The sequence below is a fragment of the Eptatretus burgeri genome, chromosome 2 (assembly GCF_056783735.1).
Source record: "Eptatretus burgeri isolate ZD-2024b chromosome 2, Ebu_testis_v1, whole genome shotgun sequence".
NCBI lineage: Eukaryota > Metazoa > Chordata > Myxini > Myxiniformes > Myxinidae > Eptatretus > Eptatretus burgeri.
In genome coordinates, this window is record NC_140962.1 from 821276 (window position 1) to 845545 (window position 24270).

At 42.7% G+C, this 24270-nt stretch overlaps 1 protein-coding gene across 2 annotated transcripts in view; it reads left to right on the top strand.

The window, feature by feature from the left end:
- LOC147031245 (growth arrest-specific protein 6-like) overlaps positions 1–24270 on the top strand; it is a 179209-nt gene that overhangs the window by 43378 nt on the left and 111561 nt on the right. For both annotated transcript variants that reach the window (XM_085860324.1, XM_085860328.1), the window contains exons 6-9: positions 3046–3167; positions 8446–8564; positions 13854–14043; positions 21586–21747. In XM_085860324.1, coding sequence (XP_085716450.1) covers positions 3046–3167; positions 8446–8564; positions 13854–14043; positions 21586–21747 — 593 coding nt within the window. The remainder of the gene's footprint in view (positions 1–3045; positions 3168–8445; positions 8565–13853; positions 14044–21585; positions 21748–24270) is intronic.

Below are 24270 nucleotides of genomic sequence, written 5' to 3' on the forward strand. Positions count from 1 at the left end.
ACATGTTTTTTGACCTTGACCTAATTTGAGGTCATGACCTGATTATACACATTTTTACATTTTTCACCATAACACAACTAAGGCTTGTCCGATCGGAACGAAGTTGCCCTCTCGAGATCGGTCAGAGTAAGATGCATTTAACCTTAATTTCCATCATACCCTTCCGGCTTAAAGGTCAAGGTCAAATGGATGTCTGAAAAAATACACATTTTTTTTGTCATCGCTCATTTTTGCAAAGACTCAAAGACTGCTTGGCCTTCCAAGATATTCTTGCTTTCTTCTCAGAAACTACACATGCAATTCTGATGAAACTTGACTACAACCTTCATCACCCATGACATACCAAAGTTTGTTCATGACATTCGAAAAATCAGGATCGAAGAGGGTGTAAGGGGGAGTTGTCCCCCAAAATACTGTTGTGTCCACGCTGGTTAAGACCGACCTGGACGGATTGCCAAAGAGTTCTATCTTGGAGACGAACACGTGATCCTTGGAGATGATGGCACGCACGAGACGGTACGGCGGTAAGGGCGTGCACCAAAGCCGCTCACCACGATGGAGGACAAGGATCTCCACTCGAACCCACAATGAATGGACAGACACAAGCAATCTTAATAAATAGTGGTTTAATAACAGAAATGAAATATTTATAATGGAGATAAATCAAAACGGGGAAATAATGAAACGTGAGGTAAAACTAAATTCCCATTTGAGACACCTCCACATCCCCTTTAATACAGACAAGGGGACAGAATAAATAAAAGAAAAATCCTCCCTTCCTCCTGGCACTAAGCTCTGTGCCCTGAAATGAGTTTCTGGAGCTTGATATTCGCCAAACCGCATCGTCACTGCATGGTAAAATGCAACAAAAAATGGCTCAAGGCCACGCTCTGGGCGGGAAGCGTACAGAAGGTAATGCATTGGATGGTCCCTTTGTGAAGGTCCTACAAACTGAACTGCCATACAATTTCTTTTCACGATCGCACTTGCCAACCGCTCATCTGCAAAATGGCTCCGCCGCCTTCTCCAATGGTACAACACAAAGATCCAAGGCGCGTTCTCATACGACCCAACAGAACAGTCAATGTCTCGCATCTTGTTCCATCATGCATGCAAATTCACACAAACGAACAACAAGGATTCACGCTGCCTTTTCCGTCGTGATGAGGGTGGCCAGCCAGAGCCTCTGTCTCAATCGCGTTCATCACAGGACCTCCCTTCGCACTCCCATTTGTGTCCCGACTGCTGATCCTGACTCAATCCTGCTCTCTTCCCTCAGACGTCATGCCCTATCCATCATCCACCCCAGAGGCATGGTCTCACAAGTTGTCATTCCTGAAGGCGGGGTTTTCGCCTGCTTGGTAATGTCCTGCTGGGTTGTTATTGTTCTGAGGATGTGATTCCTTTTTAATGCCAGTCTAGAAATGCAAAAACAGAGGAAAAGGTCACAGGGGGAAATCACATACTGGGAGAAATTAGCCTTAGACCCTCCCTAATTTAACACAGCACCACCCCGCGTATGGGGACACGTAGCACTTAAGTTCACAGTTTCCTTACTTAATTCACCTCGAGACATCTTCTACATGTCCACAGGGTATGCTACTCTATACAATCCTACCTTTTCTAAGTAGTTCATCTGCCCCATCCATCCATCCATTGGGACCATACTCTGTGTGGAGTGTTGGTGCTGCCTAAGCAGTCTCCTTGGCTATTGAGCAGAATACTGGACAGGTTTCCACTCCGACACAGGATACCAACAAGCTGGCACTCATTTTGCCATCCTCGGAAGAATGACAGGCAGAGTCAACCCCACCTGGTATGAATTCAACAGCCGAGTGGGATTTGAACTCAGGATCCTAGGATCCCAAGCTCACCACCCTAACCATTAATCCAACACCAGGCATATCTACCCCACAAATGCAACAATATGTATTTGCTTTCTTCTCTTAAGTCTGAAACTACACAAACAATTCCGATGAAACTTGATGACAACTTTCATCACCCATGTTATACCAAAGTTTGTTCATGACATGAGAAAAATTAGGGTCTAAAGGCATGCAAGGGGGGAATTGCCCCCCAAAATATGTATTTGCTTTCTTCTCCAAAATCACACACAATTTCGATGAAACTTGACCACAACCTTTATCACCTGTGATGTACCAATTTTTTTTCTTTTTCTTTTTTCTTTGGACACCAAGTCGAGGCTTGTGTCAGAGCTAATACACAGAAATATATAACAAGGCAGGAGACAAGAGGGGTGAGGAGAGGGAAGCACAAAATAGACAATTGTATATCTTGGAAGGAAGAGTGATGGGGCAGAGTACATGGGGTAAAGAAGATGGTACTACAGGGACTTTCAGGAAGGAAAACAGGGAATTTGAAGGGGGTGTGTTTGGGGTGGATTAATGGGGGTAGAAAAGATCAAAATTTTGGATGGCGAAAGATATGAGATGGTGGTGAACTGCTCTTTTGAAGACCTGGAGCAAGGAGTGGGATTGAAGGGCGTGTGGGAGAAGACAGTGTGGGAGATTGAAGTGAGTGTTCATGGCATTAAAAAGGAAATTCCATAGGTATTTACTTTCTTCTCCTTTACATATTTTGTGGGTCATACACGCCTACCAGTGGTTCCCTTATCTGATCCAGCCGCTACCAGGTGAGCGCCCAGTTTTTCTTTTTATTCATTCTGATTCCTGAAATGTATCAAAAGATGACATTCAAAAATAATGGATCCAATGGCAGTCATTTTCAGCACATTGTTGTTTCGTTGTTGAAAACTGAAAATCATGAAGAGCAACAATATCTCTCATTCCTGGGTTATGACTCATTGTAAATAATTTCCAGGCATTATTGATGTCTCAAATCTGGTACATTTTTTACTCAATAAATAAATAAAAATGCTATTTAAAATAGAAAAGTATCAATACCTAACGGAAAAAAGGAAAGGACAGAAATCCTTTCACCAGAATAAGACGAACATGATTTTATTATTTGCTTCATGCAGTTTTTTTTTCACTACTTTGTTCATTTTCCCCCTTCTTTCCCAAGATATTGATGAATGTGCAATGGGGATTTGCTCCAATTATTGTCTTAATTTTCCTGGCTCCTTTACTTGCATCTGTGATGGACGAAACTACAGCAGGCTTTCTTCAAATGGACGTGCTTGCCAGGTACATACAGTATGCTACTGCTTATCTATCTATAATTCCAGCTGTGTGTGTGTGTGTGTGTGTGTGTGTGTGTGTGTGTGTGTGTGTGTGTGTGTGTGTGTGACCGCTGTTTCTCGACAACCTCTGGTCCGATCTAATTGAAACTTGCCAGGTATATTGCTGGGGACCTGAGGATGTGCCTTTTCAAGGTTTGAGATTAATCGGACAAGTGCTTCCCAAGTTATGGCCATTTATTTACCAAACCAATGGGAAGACGCGTTTTTGTGTGGGCGTGGCCAATGGGGAAGGGAAGCTCAGCCGCGTTATCCATTACGGGTTACAACGTACGGGCTTCCGGAGAGTGATGACTTCGTGTATTCTAATAATTTCTCGATTTCTTATGCGCATTTATAGATAAACACAATGGCCTAAGTTATGATCGTTTTCATATTAGACGGTGTATAAATTTCGGTAACATCAGAGTGCTGGTATGCTCCGAACCAGGAAGTAAATTTTTTCTCTCTCTTCTCTTCTCTTTTTGTTTTTCCTTGCCACGACATTGCGAAAAGGTAAAATACGTTGGCCCGAATTGAATAATTGGGTATTAAAAATAAATTGCGAATAATCGTAACTGCGAATAATATCGAACTTCCGGGTCACGCATGTTCGGGCACGTGAGAGCGAAGAAACGGCCTGTGTGGTTTATTTATTTATTTATTTATTTTTTACGGGCACGTAATAGTATATCTTATGCCAGGAATTTGTTACAATGATAAAAAAAGATTAAGCCAATGAGTTATCGATTAATATTGGTTACTGGCTATCTTATAATGTGCTTAGTTTGAAAGCAGGATGGCCAACTTGATGCAGAGGCATTTCCACCAGATAAGCGCTGGAAGAAAGTTGCTTTGTAACTTCATTAATTGGGGCCAAAATTGACGAACACACTAACTTTGATGCTCAGAAAAGTTTTCAATACAAAAGATGGGAAACCACCAATGCTTGAAAAAAAACCCCAAAAAAACTTGAAGCTTCACTAAAGGCGATTGTCACCAATTTTCTCAAACTTTTATTACATCTATTTCGCCAAACATCCACTCGATGATTTTATCAGGATATATTGTTATTTTATTTCAGATCATTTTCATCAAAATATGCATGTTATTGACATTATGATATCCTGACGATTTTTGTTTTGTTGTACTTCAACAATGACACGTATAGTGTGGCAAGGAAAACCCATCTGACAAAATGCAGCTGAATAACAAAGGCATTACCAGTTTGTTGTCTCTTGTCTCCTCATTCCTGGAGGTGGGGTTTTCGCCTGCTTGCTAATGTCCAGCTCAGTTGTTCTAAGGACGTGATTCCTTTTTATTGCCGGTCTTGAAATGCAAAAACATAGAAAAAAGGTCTAAGGGGGCAATCACATACTGGGAGAAATTAGCCTTAGTCCCTACCTAATTTAACACTTTGTCTCCTCGGGTTATCCTGAGGCGGTCCCTTCAAATTGGTTCCTGGATGTCCTATCCCTAAGAGAGGATGATCACCTGTCTCTGTTATCATCTGAGCTCCAGCGTTTGGACTTCAGTATTGCAGCACTCTGAAGTTCGGCTAGCGCATAGGGCGAGATCATGACAGATGGTTATATCTCCCACTGCTCTGGTCACTCTGGTTACCATGCCCAAGGAGTTGCTGTAGCTGTGTCCAATAAGCTGACTCGCATGATAATTGAGGTAACACCTGTCAATGAGCATATTATAAGACGAAGGATTCGTCACTCCTTGGGTGTCATTTCCCTGGTCTCTCTAAATGCACCAACTGATGTGAGTGATCTCACTGTGAAGGAGGCATTTTATGCCATGCATGAGTCAGGCTTTATACCAAAGAAGTCAATGATTGACCATATCCTTGCTCTCCGGGTCCTCACCGAATGCAGACGAGAGTTTCAGCAGGGGCTTCTCGCAGCCTATATTGATCTCCGCAAAGCATTTGATTTGGTGAATCGGGATGCACTCTGGAGGATTCTTGGTCTTCGTGGGGTGCCACGAAAACTGATCAATCTGATGTCTGAACTGTACTCTGGTACTGAGAGTGCTGTAAGATGTGGTGGTTCAATCTCTCACTTATTTCCAGTTGTTACTGGAGTTCATCAGGGGTGTGTACTGGCACCCACACTCAACACTTGCAGGGACTGGATTTTGGGGAAGATATTGGAGAGATCAATCTGTGGTGCATCACGTGGGAATGTCAAGATCTTTGACCTTGATTCTGCAGATGATGCAGTCATCCTTGTGGAAACATTGGATATCTTTGTATGGGCCCTCAAGGCACTGAATGAAGAATTGGAGCCGCTGGGATTTACGGTTTCCTGGGTCAAAATAAAGATCCAGGGTTTCAATGACATCTTGGATGCTGCCGTCTTGTCTGTACCTGTTTGTGGTGAGGATGTGGAGGTCACGGAGATATTCACTTACCTTGGCAACGATATTCATGTCTCAGCAGGTTGTGAGCCGGAGGTCAATAGACGTCTGGGTCGGGCCTGGGGAGTCATGGATTCACTGGTTCATGAGGTGTGGCACTGTCAGTACTTATGCAGGAGGAAGAAAGTCTGAGTCTTCAGGTCCTTGGTGCTTCCAGTCTTTGTATGGGCTCTATGGATGTGAGACTTGGACTCTGACAAAGGATCTGAGATGAAGACTGAACTCCTTCAGTACCAGGTCTCTTCAGAGAATCCTTGGCTATCGTTAGACAGACTGTGTCCAACGAGCGGTTGCTAAGAGAGACTCAAATGAGATTTGTTTCCTGCAGAGTCTGTGAGTCAGCTGTGGCTGTACGGACATGTGGCTCGTTTTCCTGATGCTGATCTTGCTCACCAGATTCTCTCAGCGAGAGAGCCTTGTGAGTGGAAAAGACAAACAGGATGACCACGTGCCTCGTGGTTGCAGCAGGTTGATCAGCATCTCAAGTGGATGGGGATGGGGCAGTCATCTGCCTGGGGATGGCCAGACGGAGGTCCCTGGAGTACCAACGGTAAGTGGATGCAGCGACGCGCTGCTCCGGCACATGCTCCCATACCTAACCTACCAATATGCATTATGACCATCATGTGATAGGCTAATACAGACCTAACTCAACTCATTTGACCAATCAAGAGATATGCAAGGAACTTTTGACACAGGAGGAGACCATTTGGCCAATTAAACAAACAATACATTTTACAAGACACCAATTGTGGGTTTTTTTTGGTGTGCGTGCGTGCATGCGTGCGCGCGCTGTTTGCCTTGATTTGGAGGGATTTGGATACTTCCCATTTAATTTTCGATTGTGATTTTTGGAAATATGATTTCAACTTTAGAATTAAAATTCAGACCGAGAAGTTGGACCTTGTACTTGAAAGATTTGAAGTTTTGCATTGTAAATTAGTTGACTGCCAATCATGTGATTAACAAAAGTTCAACAAATGTCCAAAAGTCGGAGAAGAGGGCCACATATAAAGCCAGGATACTCGAAGAGAGGCTGGATGATTTAAGTTTAAAGATGGTGAATCTATTAACAGTGTGATGATAAAGTGGAGTAGCTGCAGCTATTCTTTGTGACTGGAATAAATACATGGACACGGCATTGGAAATGTTCACCAAAATCAGTGGCAATATAGTTTTAGAGCATCCGCTCTGAGTCTGATCAGTAAGTGGTTCGATATTAACCCTGGTAAGTCATACCAAAGATTAAAAAAGGGACCAGCTGCATCCTTGTTTAATGCTCAGCATTTAGAGGATACGGCACCGATAAGGATAGAGTAAAGATCAGTGTTTAGAGGATAGAGCATGGATAAACTCCATGCATGGGTTGATGTCTGTGAGATGGTGATATCTGTTATTATAATGGTGATGATTGTGATGATGGTTGATGCCTGTGAGATGGTGATGTTGTGATTAGATGGTATTACCAGAACCCAGAGTGGTCAGGAAGTTACTTCACCAAAGGTCTCTAGCGATGTTTTTCTCATCTTAAAAGTCAAATGCTGTGTTGTACGGTATGTTTCTCTCTGTCTCTCTGTCTCTCTGTCTCTCTGTCCCTCTGTCTCTCTGTCTGTGTTTCTATCTCTCTCTCTCTCTTTGTCTCTGTCTCTCTGTCTCAGTCTCTGTCTGTCTCTGTCTCTGTGTCTGTCTCTGTGTCTGTCTCTGTGTCTGTCTCTGTGTCTGTCTCTGTGTCTGTCTCTGTGTCTCTCTGTGTCTGTCTCTGTGTCTGTCTCTGTCTCTGTCTGTCTCTTTTTCTCTCTCTCTCCCCCCTCCCCTCTCTCCCTCCCCCCCCCATCCTCTCCTCTCGCTGTCGCCCCACTCTCTCATCCCCTCTCCCTGCATGTGTGTATGTGATTACTGTGTAATAGGTCTTTCATGAGCATGAGAACCTGAAGAAAAATAAATGCACATGGACAGCAGAAGTAGTTGTGCATTGGAAAGTATGAACAAGTGGAGAACATATTGACCATTCAGTTCCGGAGGGGGGGGGGGAGAGGGAGGGGTGAGGATATTGTAAGAGGCTCCGTCCATCTGCTCATCCGTTACTCTATCTCCTCCAAAACGGTTGTACAGAAATTCGCCAAACTTGGTAGTTATAATCACCACATGGCAAGAAGGTGCAAGAGCAGTTTCAGTTTTGACCCTGCCCCCTGGGGTGGGGTTAAAAGGTAAAGTACCGAAAAATGCAATTATGGGCACATTTTAAAACATTTTTCAATGAACCTCTGTATATGCAATCAACATTGGGAGACACATGAAATGTACAACGATTTTTTTTGGATTTGACCCCTGGTTCATTCCCCATGGGGTGGGGACTTTGGGTCAAAGGGGTCAAACCGGAAATTTTTTTAACTCAAAATTTGATATTGGGTCATTCCTGGTGGAACCTTTTTTCATCTTTCAACTTTGCTTTAGGTGGGAAGCGTGGGGATTTGCAATGGCATGCCATCGACTTTGCTCCAAATTTAATTTAAATTGTCATATTACGAGTACGATGGGATTTGTAAATTACTCAAATACAGTCCAGGACGGTCAAGCTAAAACTCTATGTGCCAAACTTATGGGATGGGGGTGGGGGTGTAGACTAAATTAATCCTTCTGGAAACATTGGGGATGTCGATGAACATGGAGAATGTCGATGAAGTTATGGTAAATCAACTCGTGCACAACATAATGTGGATGCAAATGTGTTGTGATGGTTTGGACTTTATTATTTCTGTTTAGCAACAATTTGTCAGTTTTCAACTGTTACTTTCATCTCTTTTCCAACATCCACACAGTCTCTTCGACCCTGTAGACAACATTCAGACCAACGCAACCACCATGTATTCTACTTAGGGTCCAATTTCAACAAACAACCAGTTGCTCATCTTCGCTTCCAAGTGCAAAAATTAACAGGGTGAGGTTACTTTCATGATTTTCTTGTTCTGTTTTTTGTTTCATCATTAATGTCATGGTACCATTTGAAGGTGTATCTGTCAGGTCTGAATTTGGTCATTTTCACAATGAAGAGAATCAGTAAATCTACCAAATCGATTTTTTTTCTTAATAGCAAATAACACTGGGGAACCAATTTTTTCTTATTATCTGTTGCATGAGATTTTTCAACTGATTCTATATAGGCTTTCAACGCTGATTTCAAATCTGAAATCGGTTTTCCTCTCCATGCTCTAGTTTTCATGCAATTTGAAACTTGCGATTTTCGCAAAAAAGGACACCCATTGCTATTTGCACTTGGGATAACTTGAGAACTCGGGGTGCGATTTCGGACTTTAGTGGAAATATACGATGCCTAAACTGCTAAATAACTATAGACCGTATTCGTTTTGCTGCTAACGATTTGCTCACAATTTATTTGACATCAATTTTCTTTATCTTTATTGATATTTATATATATGTGTGTATATATATATATATATATATATATATGTATATGTATATATATATATATATATATGTATATATATATATATATATATATATATGTATATATATATATATATGTATGTATATATATATATATGTATATGTATATATATATATATATATGTATATGTATATATATATATATATGTATATGTATATATATATATATATATATATATATATGTATATGTATATATATATATATATATATATATATATATATATATATATATATATATATATATTCTTTAACTTTATGTTTTTCTTTGTTTCAGATCTGATCATGGCTTCTTCAATTAGACATAAATGTGTAAATAATCCTGATGCATTATGTTATGTATGTGGCTGCTCCACACTACTTCATCAAAAGCACAATATAACATCGTTTGTAAGGCGTGCCTATAAAGCCTATTTTGATGTTCCCCTTGGCGACCAAGACAAGAAATGGGCTCCTCATATTGTATGTCATAATTGTGAGGAACTGCTTCGTGACTGGACAAAAGGAAAACGAAAGGGTCTGCCTTTTGGGGTTCCCATGGTTTGGCGAGAACCCAAGGACCACGTAACTGACTGCTATTTTTGCCTGGTCAACACAAAGGGTGTCGGCAAGAAAAACCGCCAAAAGATCTCCTATCCCTGTATTCCATCAGCAATTCGACCTACTCCGCACTCTGAGGAACTCCCCGTTCCAGTCTTTAATGGTTTTGTCTTATCTGAAGATGAAGGCGTGAACATGATCAGCAAGAGCAGGAGGGTCGTGATGACAGGCTTCAATAAATGGTTTCAGAATCCGAAGCCTCCTCATCTGATACCAAACAGTCATCAGCCCCTCAGCAGTTTAGCCAACCGGAATTGAATGACTTAGTGCGTGATTTGGGGCTCTCCAAGAAAGCAGCTGAGGTATTAGCCTCCAGGCTGCAAGAAAAAAAAAATCTACTTGACCACTCTGCAAATGTTTCATATTTCCAAAAGTGGGACCAGATCTTTGTTGCCTTTTTCTCAGAAGACAAACAGTTTGTTTATTGCCACGATATCCCAGGCCTTCTCAGGCAATTAGGTGTTACTTCGTATAATCCAACAGAATGGCGATTGTTTATGGATACCTCTAAGCGCAGCCTCAAGTGTATTCTCTTGCACAATGGCAATATTTATGGAGCGGTTCCAGTTGGTCACTCTGCATTTGCGAGAAGAACATAATGACATAAAAAGGTTATTGACTTACTCAAATATCACGAGCACAACTGGATCATTTGTGTGGACCTGAAAATGGTCAACGTTCTCCTTAGTCAACATAAAGGCTTCATAAAGTTTCCATGCCATCTCTGCATGTGGGACAGCCGAGCTCGAGAGAAACACTGGATCCAGAAGGAGTGGCCGATCCGTGAAACTCTGGAAGCAGGCATGCCAAACATTGTGAATGACCCAATCGTCAGCCGAGAGAAGATCATTTTTCCCCCACTCCAGATCAAGCTCGGCTTGAGGAAACAGTTCGTGAAGGCATTGAGTACTGATGGTGAATGTTTTCAACATATTGTTGCGGTTGAGGAAATTTGCAAACCACCATTCAGGTCCCGTAGGTGAGATATCTCTGTAAGTACATGTGTAGTTAGCCCAAACCCATTGTTTGGAGGGAATAAATGTGATTCATTCGGGCTGCGACGCTTTAAGATAGCCGTTTTTCTGTTCTTTTATTTTGAACCAACCACGTCTCAACCGCCATCACACAACAACCACCAACCACGACGCCGCTTCACAACAACAACAACGCCAACAGCCATGATCTTTACCTTCACAACTCGCTCCCGCAAACATCGCATCACCGCCATTCCGAACGGCACCATGGCCATAAACCACCACCATAAACCCTCCACCACCTTCACCTCTCTCCTTCTGCGGCCATTCCCACACCACCTGTGAGCACCGAGCGTCGGGCGGTCCTGGGCTCGTACAAGATGCGCCGAGCCGCGAGTGCAAAATGCGGCCTTTCCGAGGAGAATTCGGATCAGGGATGCTATACGCCCACTTCTGATCCGTCCAACCAGCAAGCATGGGGCAGTTTGGCCCTGCCTCCAGGTGCGTCGGTGTAGAATCGAGATATGCAAATTCTAGGATCAGGGGAGATTCACGCCCCTTTTTCTCCGTCCAATGGGCGAGCGTGGCTCCACCCCCGAGCTCGTTCTGATCCAGAAATTTGCATATGGGTTCTCCTGCCGGCCTATAAAGCGCCGAGTGCGGGGCGAATCTGAGCAGAGTCGGTTTGGGTCGAGTCGGTTTTAGAAGAGTGGAGAGTGGGAGAAAGGCAGAGTCAGTTTTGGCAGAGTCAGCCTTGGAAGAGCAGAGAGTGGCAGAAGAGTGGAGAGAGTTTTGGGCAGAGGCAGTTTGGAGCGCGGAGTGGAGTCGGGAGGCGAGGGTGTCCCGGTGGTTTTCAGCAGTCGGCTGAGGAGAATTGGGGGAAGAGACCGAGGAGCTCGTGTCCGAGGCAAGGAAGACGGCGGTCGGCGACGAGGTCGCGGTGGAATCGCTCGTCACGGGACCCAAGCAAGCCAGCTATACTCTTTCCCCAGAGCATCAACAATTCCCCCCCTTCTTCCCCCACGCTGAGATAGTGCGAAAAGGGGGCCCCGTTCCCACCCCACTCCAAGCAGTGCCAACGAACCCCGCGCAGGAGCATGAGGTCGGGGCACCGCCGCGCTGCCACATTTGCGGCTCATCACAGACACGGGTAGGACCTACCCGGTCTCGCGGACCTGACCGCTCTTTCAGGTCCCGCGCAAATATTGGCCCACAGGCCCCGTTTGCCCCCTTGTCTTTGAGGGTGGCCCTTTTCTTTTGTTTTTGTGTCAACGTGTGTGTGTGGCGCCAGTCTGGTGAAGTAAAACTGTTAAGTGTTGCCGTGTGTCGGTCTAAGTCGGTAGTATCTCTGCGTGATTGTTTCTTTTGTTACATTTGCTTTTTGTGCATAATTGTTTTAATTGTATATGTGTGCTCTCTGTGTGCTGCGGAATAAATGTGCATCATGTTGAACTGTTTTCCCGTTTCGCTTCGTCTTTTCTTTAATTGAATCTCCATCTTGCTTCACGTAAAGGGTTGGTGGTGGGCTTAATACGCCCGATAATTAATCGTAACTGTCGAGATCGACGATAACACCGCTCGGTTATCCCGATAGTACGGAACGGGTCGCTTAAGCGGCCAGTGTCCGGGGTCGACCTGCGGCGAGGTGCGATCGCCCGGTCTACCCTCCGCGTGGGTACTTAGGTAGGTCGAGTTTGGCGAACAACCCTATCCCACGCGGGTGGCCGATTGGCACGATCGTGGTGAGGCCGAAAGGCCCACCCGTGACTAGCTCCCGGCATTAGTCCGAGAGGGTCACGACAGAATTGTCCGTCCGGTGGGCGACGTGCCGGGATTCGAGTCACGTGGCCGTTCGCACGCCGGCAGGCGCGAATTCGCAACAATATAGTTTCTGCTTTTCCTGCTTTGTCTTTCGAGAAGATCAAAGCAGGTGTGTTCGATGGACCTCAAATATGTGCCCTTGTACGTGATGAGTAATTTGTAAGGAAGTTGAATGACAATGAGAAGACAGCGTGGCTGTCTTTCATCGCAGTTATACAAAACTTTCTTGGTAACAAAAAGGCAGATAACTCTGAGTTTCTGGTTATGAGAATGCTGTTGGCTTTTCGCCATCTTGGGTGCAACATGAGTGTCAAGCTCCATTTCCTGAATAGTCACCTTGATCAATTCCCTGAGAACATTGGGGCTGTAAGTGAGGAACAGGGAGAGCGCTTCCATCAGGATCTCATGACGATGGAAGAGAGCTACCAAGGGTGATGGGACAAAAATATGATGGCAAACTACTGTTGGAGCATCAAACGAGATTTCCCTGTGGAAGTCCACAAATGCAAAAGCTACAAGCGCAAATTCTTGCCTGAATGGGACCTATTTGAACTTTGCATTCCATCCTTATCAATTGTTCTGAATCACCTATCATCTTTATGTCGAAATATATGTTAATTTAAATTTGCTTTAAATTCAAATTGTAACTTACCAAATAAATGTTGAAAATGTTGAATTGCAAAATATATGTTTAATATAAATTTGCTTTTAATACACATTGTAACTTACCAAATAAATTTTGATAATGGTGGATTGCAAAAAATCTAGAGCTTACAGAGAGAAACTAACTCCAGATTTGAATTCAGCACACTCAAATTAGGTAAGATCAAGTGCTGGAATCTATGCAACAAAAACTTTGTTCCCCAGTGTTATAATCATTAAGGTCCAACAGGATGATACACAGATAACACACTTGTATTTTAGCTGTTCAGTCTGAGTTACATTCTCTGCCCAACTATAAACTGTTGAATCGCTGCTTCACATGCAGGGCATTGCACCACAACGTAGAGCAAGCATCTCTCGGATAGACATTAAAACTGGGTGCCCTGTCTGCTAGATACTTTCATGAAGATTTGTCGAGTTGAGCCAGAATCCTGGGCAAATTGCAAATTTATGCAACCTTCCAATGAACCTCAGGCCCGACTTGACAGTTCCTGAAAGACTTGGGCCAAAAACGTTATTCAACAGGTCACACAAGAAGTGGGAATAATTCAGGCCTTTAAAAGTAGTTATTTTAATCTCCAACAATCAATATGATTTTATATTATCATTGGGTCCCTTTTTCGTGCAAATGGCAAGTTTCTCTGTCTTAATATTTGCTGTATTTATCCAATTAATTTTTGCTTTTCTAAACACAACACCTCCCTAGCACTCGCTCAAGGTTTGATCTTCGCACTTGGGATTTGGAAGGCTCAATATTCTATGCACAAACTCACAATTACCAAGACTGGTTTTTGCTTGCCCTTCGCAATGGACAGTTGGAAGTCCAGGTTAAAAACCGTGTGGGACCTCTTGTCATTAAAGGTGGTCCTTTTGTCAGTGATGGAAATTGGCACGCAGTGAGTATATCCTCTTCATTCGAGGGCCTTGTGGAAATGTTCTTTTTTTTTTCTTCTTTTTCTTCATTCTCTTGTATTTAATCTCCATTTTAATTATATCCGAGCATATTATTATTCTTTTAGGCTCTATTTCTCTTTTGGCTTCTGATAAGACAGAAGCCATGTATTTCCATGTATTTTGTCCATGTATCCATGTCCATGTATTTTGGCTTCGACTTCCTATTGATAGGAAAGGTGTTTGTGTTTTGCTAGTTGTAGTGACTGTTCATTCACTGCCTGACCCTTTGACTTTATATCAACAAGCTTTTTGTTGCTGATGATGCAAAATCAGTTAGAAATGGCAGTCCAGCATTGTTTATGATCAAATTCTTGCAAATCAGTGTGCACGTTGCTTACTGTTCTTTATAATTCATAGATATTGCTTTGAAAGATGTTTCCCGGGATTGATAATAAGTATTGCATATATATTTATTTTTATTGTTGTGGTTATGGAAAAGAACCCCATGTGCATTCAGAGAGAGATAGGATTTTCCCCAGACAGATATTTATTTAGTTCATGAGATAAATTGCCCACCTTTTGTGTAGACGGTCTTTGGGAAAAATGTGCATCGTTAGTTAGAATTTTCAGGCTCTCTCTAACCCCTACATCCATTAGTCTATCTTTAGATCCCTCTATTGCTCCACCTGCCCATCCATCACCGGTCCCTCGCTGTGTTCACCTTTCATGCCGTGGATCCTCGTCGCCCATCCTCACGATCATGTAATTTGCTATTCAAGCAGCCCTTGCTCTTTTTCCATTCCACGTCACAAATTACCCCCTGTCACGAGTCAACACGTCACCAAACGCCTGTTGGTTCAAAACAATGAACTAGAAATTACCATTGTTGGACTCGCACAAGCTTGAACACATTGAAAGTTAATAGAATCGTTCTTTCAATTCATGCAAACACCTCATTTGTACACAATGGAGGTAATTATTAGGCCTGCAATGGTCTTTTGGTTCTTTTGTTTCCTTGTAAAACAACATGTGCAGAGCCAAATCATCATTAATGCAGCAGCTGTTTGGACAGCTGACGTAATTGTAAGTTTAACAAAAACAAACAACAACTCACTTCGAGCTGCAGGATCATTAACCTGCAGCTGTTTCAGCTAATGTCATGTACATGTCATGTGCGTTCGATGTCATCCTTCAACGAGGAAAACAACAAAACATCCTCTCGCGGTGTGGAAAAAGGCAGATGAGCTCAACCTCCATAGTGGGAGGACATGAAACCGGAAAGGGTCGGTTGCAGAGTTGTCACGGGTTGTGACCCCCTTGCAGAATATATTGAGTTTGGTCTCTGGAGCTGGACGACATTGAAAACAACAGATAGAGCCCTATCTCCATGGCGGGAGGACATTTGTGGAAGACCTTGAACAAGAGACATTGAAGCAGCCTTTCTGAGCTTCTTGATCTACCGGGAGTTTGATCTGCCCGGTATTCAATCTACCAAGCTCTCCTTACCACAAGTCCTTTGGCCAAGCCTGTGCTCACATTTTCCTATTCGAACTGCAAGATCCACCAAGGGGAAGCTTACATGAGTCTGCAAGTGGTACGAGCTTGTATGCATCTGAGTTGTGTGGGAAGGAGCCTTACCCATACTCTGCTCTGCACTCTATCTACTTTTATTACTTTCAACATTTCTCCGGTTGTGATTGATTGGCACCAAGTCTTGTCTGTAGGTAATAAAGTAAGATTGTAGAAGGGGCTCATAAGTGTAAAGGGAACAAGTTCTGATCTGTGTCTCTGAATTAGTGACGTGTACACAACAGGGGGAATTAGTATGGCATGTACTGTATGTACAGCAAATATAACAATCATCACAGTGAGCGCTAACTCATGCTGCTCATGAGTTCTGACTCATGGATTCTAACTGCCCCTCCGTGGGCTCTGTCTGGCTCTGTCACTTTGATATAATCACTTTGTTCTAACCCTTGGTTTTTCAAACCCAGGGGCGCGACCCCAAGTGGGGTCGCCGAGCAAATTTCGTGGGGTCGTGGGCGTCCACTTGCAGCGAAAAAAAAATTGTTTTTTCGATCGGTGTTCGCTTTTACAGGATGTAATATAAATGGTTCATTCAAATTATGGGAACCGGCGCAACATGACGCTTAGAATGGGATCCAGCCAATGCGCGGGCTCGCTGAAGGGCGGTTCATTTTGGCGGGAAATTAGTGGTTTGATCCACGGCCTCTCAGACTCAGACTCTGACTCTATCATTCACGTCTCCACATACGACTCGAGACCTTATTTGTGATGGCAGCACCGGCCACCAGCAAATCTCGAGAACGTTCTTACCAGGATAAATTTCTGGACCTTGGGTTTTACTATATGGTGGATAAAAGTGGGGCACAGAGGCCTCAGTGTGTGATTTGTTTCGAAGTGCTTTCTACGGAGTCTATGAAACAAAATAAGTTGCAGAGGCATTTATCTACAAAACATGCGCCTTATCAGGATAAGGAGAGAGCGTTCTTTGAGAGGAAACTTCTTGCACTCAAGAATACGCGTCTTGACAGAGAGGGTACATGCCATCAGACCAATTCTCGGGCATTAGAGGCCTCGTATCGAGTGTCGCTCCATGTTGCCAAGACTAAAAAGCCTCACTCCATTGCGGAAGAACTCTTGCTGCCATGTGCAAAGGACATGGTATCTCTGATGGTTGGAGAGGAAGCGGCGAAGAAACTGGAAGTTATACCCCTCTCTGACAACACCATCCAATGCAGAATTGAAGATATGAGTCTGGACGTAACGGCTCAGGTCATATAGAAGATCAAGGAATCGCCGTGGCACACCATACAGTTGGACGAGTCCACTGATATCGCATCGTACGCGCAACTCATCATCTGGGTCCGCTTCATCAAGGCTGATAACTTTGTCGATGAGCCTCTGCTCATCAAACCATTGGAGGCCACCACTAAAGGCGAGGACATTTTTGGGAAAGTAGAGCAGTTTTATCATGACCATGATCTGGACTTCGGAAAGTTGCTCGGCTCTACAACAGACGGCGCGCCAGCAATGTTAGGAGTGCGTTCTGGATTCAAGGCTAAATTGCTTGAGGTGGCTCCTCAGACCTCCATGGTACACTGCATTATTCACCGAGAAGTGCTCGCCTCTCGTACTTTGCCAGAAACCTTGCAGAGCGTGCTCTCAGGAGTCGTAAAAATGGTGAATCACATCAAATCGAGCGCCCTCAACACGAGGTTATTCAGGCTATTCTGCCAGGAGATGGACGCCGACCATAAGAATTTACTATTCTACACTCAAGGCAGATGGTTATCTCAAGGAAACCTTCTTCTGCGCGTTTACGAGCACAAAGATGAACTGAAGGAGTTCCTACGCACACAAGGGAAAACGGCATGGGTAGCGTTGCTTGAGTCGGACTCTTGGCTGTCAGAACTGTGCTATCTCATTGACATCTTTGAAAGTCTCAATGTCCTCAACCGCTCCCTCCAAGACAAAAACGCCAACCTCATGATTTTTCATGACAAAATGAGCGGATTTCTGGTGACTCTAAAATTACTGGCAGACAAAGCAGCTGTTAAGCGCTTCAGCCTTTCCCCCGTCTGGTGGAGCATCTAATGACCTGCCAGTACGATGATGCTGAGCTCGACAGTCTTTCTGGGGAGATAGCACGTCACCTTCGGTCGCTCATTGAACAGTTCGAGCACTATTTCCCTGACCTGGATGTGCAGTCCTTTTCTGTGGTTTGGGACCCTTTCACGGCTCCACTGGACTCGATTGCTGATGAAGATGATGCAGCACAGGAAGAGCTTGTACAGCTCCAGCAGGATTCAGGAGTGCAGGCTCCTGCGCGGACGAATTAGTTGTCGACATTCTGGTGCAAAATGCTGCCGTCGTACCCGACCCTGTCACGGCGCTCCATTAAGGTTCTCATGTCATATCCTTCATCATACTTTTGTGAGCAGTCGTTCCCCACCATGGTGGTGATTAAAACAAAGAACAGAAATCGCATAGAAATGGAGCATGATATGATCCTGGCATTGTCATCTACTTCTCCACGAATAGAGAAGTTGGTTTCTGAAAAACAGGCTCATCCTTCTCACTGATATATCTAAATGTCATTCGGACTAAACTTCTGAAACATTCAACTACTATTTGGATATTCTCCGTTTACTCGTCGATGAAAACATGACGATGGTGAATAAAGTAAACAGTAAATGTTCTTGTGTCATATGAAATCTTATCTTATATATTATGAATTCGGTTTTTGAATCTTTTGGGTCGCGCGATGTAGAGAGGTTCTGAAATTGGGTCGCCACGAAGAAAAGTTTGAAAACCACTGCTCTAACCCATAGTGAACATGTGTTCTACATTGTGCACACCATCTTGCTTCTCCACCCTGACCATATAGAATGCCAATAAAAAATTCATTCAAATTCATTATAAAATCCAATAGTGCTCATGCCAATATTTTCAAGTTTAAATTGTACCATGGAGAAACGAGGATCAAATCTCACTCCTAACACCAGCTGGTATGTGGATGACCCCATTCAAAAGTATTTATTCACTTTTATGTGGGAAATTACCTCTGCGAAGTGACAACTTTTAGGATTAAACCAGCTGGTTTATAATTTGCACGAACCCTGCTCGAGTGGATGAGATCATTCATTTTCCATTTGTGTTCCAACTCGCCTGCTATAAAACAGGATTCTCACTAATTTAATCCTTCAAGAATCTCAATTAAACCTAACATTGGCATGGCTAAATGGCAGGTATCATGAGGTGTGTCAACAGCCTTTATAAATAATTAAATAAATAATTTGTTAATTACACACAAGGATAGCTGGCAAGAAATCCAGGATGAAAGAGACAGAAAACACATTTTAGTAAAGAAAACAATACAAAAAACAAATTAACACCTTGTTAAGGTCCCACATACACACAGCCATGTACAAGTACCCTGAACTGGATAAGTGAGAAGGAAATTGCAGGCATTGAAAAGCCCCAGGCTATTGTGTGTCGGGCCATCTCCAGGCAGAATGGCATGAGCAAGTAGGCATGCTCACAAAAGGGCAGAACTTCCAGTAGTCTGAGAGCAGAACCTATCCCAGCATGCAGATGGCCACAAGAGAAAGCAAATCAAGAGAAATGATCTCAGCCAGATGCACACCTTTAATTTCTGCCCCCCCACCCCCTTTCCCTGTGGTAAGTCTCCACCCTAAGTACAGCGGACCAATTACCGGACAGAATGTCCCACCAATGACTGACCGGGAATGGGCTGAGGCCTCCCCCACATTGATGGAGACCTGTGAGAGGGGGAGAGAGAGGGATGGAGGTGGCTTCTCTCTTTGATGGAAGGAGGGGAAAACACTGTCTCACCCCCTCCTTAATTGCCCAGCTTCTCCCAGTTTGACATGGGGGAACACATAGACAAGGACTCTGAATATGTCTAATCCAAAACAGCCAAGTCTAATATCCCTGGTGAGCTGTACACCAGACATATATCCCCTTCATTGGTCCTTAATGCAGTTGAAAAAGTCCAAAGAATCTATCTAAACACAAATGATCAACAAGGCCTAAAATTAAATACAGATCCCACTCCCTCCTCGCCAAATAAGCATATCAGTGTCCATCCTTTTTGTGTGTGAATAATAATTAGATTAATCCGGCCGAGACCAAGCAAAGCGGGGTCAAGGCCATTTATTCTTGATACCTGAAACATCCTGCAACCCAAACCTTCAGGAAACACACTTTTTGAAATGCCTGCCTCAATTTCCATCCAATCATCAAGTGTTAAGTTACTTTGTTAAATTATCCATGGGTAGGTACTCTGCCTGTTTTGAAAGTTTTGTGTCAATCGCTCAAGCGGTTGCGGACAAAACAAATTCAAAATGGAATAAAGGTGAAAAAGTGAGGGTGGAAGAAATAAAAAGTGAGGGCCTTGGCCGACGTTCCACAACATGATCAATGATGGTTGTGGACATCTATTACCAGTTCATAAAGTTGGTGTTGACAAACTTCATGGAATTTCATCCTCACCAACTGAGTGGCGAATGATTTATATTTGGTTATGAGCCTACAATCTCCAAACTGCTAGGTCCCACATATAATTATTCTCTGTTTTTATCACACTTGTACAAGTGATAACAGTGCAGACAAATCATTCCTTTTTGCTCGCCTGTTCGAAGAACAGAGAGCTATAGCGATACCCCCGGCGTGAGCGTCAGCGTCAGCGTGAGCCTGAAAGTGTTAAAATTTTTGGTGCAAGTTATTTTTTCCTTTCTAATGTTTTTATCTACCATACTATTTTTTTATACGCCCGATATATATATATATATATATATATATATATATATATATATATATATATATATATATATATATATATACATATATATACATATATATATATATATATATATATATATATATATATATATATATATATATATATATATATATATATATATATATATATATATATATATATATATATATATATATATATATATATATATATATATATCGGGGCGTATTATGTGTCGTCCGTCCATCTGTCTGTCTGTCTGTCCGTCCGTTCCCGTCTGCACTCTAACTCCCAAAGTTTTAAACTTTCACGTTTCATATTTGATACATAGTATAGGTACAGACTGTGGAGACAGTGTGTCGTGACATATGTTCGTCATCTAAAGTAGTTGCCATGGCAACCAGAATGCTGTTTTCCATCCGTTCCTGTCCGCACTCTAGCTCCCAAAGTTTTCAGTTTTCACGTTTCATATCTGGTATATAGGTACAGACTGTGGAGACGGTATGTTGCGACATACGTTAGTCATCTAAAGTGGTTGCCATGGCAACCAGGATGCTGTTTTCCACATAGTAGCACAATTCTGTATATACCTTCTTGTTCGGGCGTATATTGTGCTCACTTGCGCTCTTGTTACTGATTACAATATACAAATACATATATTGCTTTAAAATTATTTGGATCAGACTTCACTGCAATGCTTTATAAAAAATATTAATTATTAGACGAGTCTTTTAAAAACGATAAATTTATAAACATGCGAGCATTGGGTGGCTTTGACACCAACTCTGGTTGTTCTCTCTTTACCTCTGCCACTGAAGGTGGACGGGGGTTATGTATTCACCCCTGTTTGTTTGTTTCTTTGTTTGTTTGTCTGTCTGTTTGTCTGTGAGCAGGATATCTCAAAATGTTATGGTGGACAGGTTGGGTGTGTGATAAGGACGAATTGATTAGATTTTGGGAAAGATCCACACCTGGATCCAGATACTACAATTTTTCAAAGGGATTCTTCACCATTTCGAAATTTCCAAACGTTGTGGACAGATTATGACAAAACTTGGTGGATGAGTTTGGTTGGTGACAAGAACAAGCCGATTCGATGTTGGTTAAGATCCGGATGCAGATCTGGTCTATCGGTGGGATACAAAATGTAAACTGTTCAACATGGTGGAGGTGTGCACTCTACCGAGTGCTATTCGAGTTTTGCCTTGTTATCCTTATCACTTATTTTCTGCCTTAGGTATCAGTGAGTAAGGTGAAGGACAGTGTAATCATTACACTGGATGGGTCAGAGGTCATCAATGCTAATGATCCCAAGCTCTTCCGAAAAATGTCAAAGCCCATGGAGATGCACCTGAGCATTGGCGGGATTCCTACCAATGCACCCGACCTCATTAGACCGGTTTGTCTCTTTCTTTCATTATGATAAATCATTTTGACCTCATTGTGGTTCGAATAACAAATTATATTTTGCTATCGGGGTAAATAAATTCAGATTTTAAACTCCCAACTGGGCCTCAGCCTGGCTGAGGGCTTATATTTTGGGTGCTGTCAGTTTGTAAGTCCATCCATGCATCTGTCTGGAGTCTCCACTCAAAAAAACAACACTGTATTATTTTACTGTATTTCATATTTGGCACATGTATGCAATAGCATCTGGTATTAAGTGCATCAAATTATTTTTGGATTGGTTCGAATTTGGAATTATGGGAGTTAAAGACAACTATGGGAGAGAATCTGTGGTACAAAATTGTAATGCTTGCGGGAACCATTATGCATTCACATAAACTTCCCATCTCCTCTACAAACACAGAACTTTGAATTATTCATTTATTTTATGCACTCTACCATCTCCAATACAAACATGTAATTTTGAATTATTAATTTATTTTGTGCACCTCACCACCTCTTCCGATATAACACCATAAATTATTTATTTATTTATATATTCACAATTTAACATCTCCATGACCAACACACAATTTTGAATTATTTATTTACTAGCAAATACCACCCGTCACTTCACTAATGAGAGAGAGAGAGAGATAGAGATAGAGATAGAGATAGAGATAGAGATAGAGATAGAGATGTATGTTGTATGTTGTATGTTGTACTGCATGGGGAGGGGGGTGTGAGCAAGGATGGGACAAAGAGAGAGATGGGTGGGAGTAGGGGAGTTAGCAGAGAGAATGTCATGCTTTATGAACAACGTGCAGGTGTACACACACACACACACACACACACACACACACACACACACACACACACACACACACACACACAATTTTTCAGGAATCGGCAGGTTGGAGTCAGTGTGATTAACGACTACAGTACGTACTATATACAACCCAAAAACCTTGAGTAGCTTTCACAGAAAAACAGCGTTGCATTTATTTTGACATTTCAGGGATATGTTCACAAACAGCTGTGTGTGACGGGAAGACAAATAATTTGGCTCGGTAATTTAGAAAACATGTTGAAACCGCAAACACTCGGAAATCGGGTGTTATTTCACAACAACTTGTCAGAATGACAGAGCATGAAGAACTCCCTCAGGATGATGAAGCACGAACGACTCGCTGAGGATGACAAAGCATGAACCACTCACTCAGGATGACGAAGCATAAACTACTTGCTCAGGGTGATGGAGCACGAACTACTCACTCAGGGTGATGGAATATGAACCATGTGCCCAGGGTGACGGGGCATGAACCAATCGCTCTGAGTGACATGGCATAGCAAAAGCGTCCACAGAGAGTGAACGGTTCACTGAGAATGACGTGGTGCGGTGCTGCTATCGACAATAGGTGCTTGGCAAGTGGCTTAAGCACTCAGGCAAGCACTCCAATTAAATGGTTGATAAGGAATGGTTGGCCAGGCTGTCGCTGCAGACTATATAGGATCTCTTTAACTTTAACGTCGGTCTTCACCGCACACACAGCAGTTGATGAAATAAAATGAATTCGTGCAAATAATGACTTTATCCACAAAAGAGTTGCTGCTTGATGTAGAACAACCCTGGAGACATCACAAAGTTCAGTCACCCATGAAATAAACATTGTAGAAAATCCACCATGTTGCTTGCTCATCTGTGCACACGTCACATGGTACATCGGTTCAGGGTCCGTGCAAACGTTGTAAAAAAAATTTTAAATGTCTTTTTCCACCAGATTTGCTTTGATTCCATGCAGAGCACCTCGCGAAATCTCCGAAAATATAGACATAGATCTGGCAGACACTATGGATAAGCAGTCCCTCTGAGGACAGGGCATGAGGACTCGCAGTGAATGCTTTACATCATGTAGCTCAATGAAGCTGGTTAATTTTGGCACGTTCCTAAATTTTTTGTTCACCCAATATTATTCTCCAAACAGTAAAAAGATAAGTTCAATGCTTTGGAAATTTCACAGTTTCTTCTGTATGTACGGAGAAGGAGGGAACATAGCCTTACTTGCTTGAAGTAAATGGGTAAATCAGTTTAGATATGAGGCTCATTATTTCTTTAAATTATCAGATTTCACTCCAGATTTCAACACTTATTTAGTCCAGATGATATCCGATCCTCATGACTGAAATAATATTTTGATGATATACTTTAATTAGTCCGTGAGAGTAGATCGTAGAAAATCGTATCATACAATGCATGAAATCGCTCCATGCTCCTAATGTGATAACTACCACACTCACAAAAACAACGTATGCAGCGATTCGTAGCGATGATGAACAGGCATTCGATAATATGAATGAGGAAAGTGAAAAAAAATTATCCTTGAGAAATCATTGCGGTCTGTTCCAAGGCAAGGCATGGTTGAGCAAGCCAAAAAACATGGTGGCTTCAGACTCCAGTGAGGTTACCTAGGATATGCCTTAAGACCCCACGGAGAGCGATGACCAATATGGTGTACTACTTTTGCAAAAGTAGTTG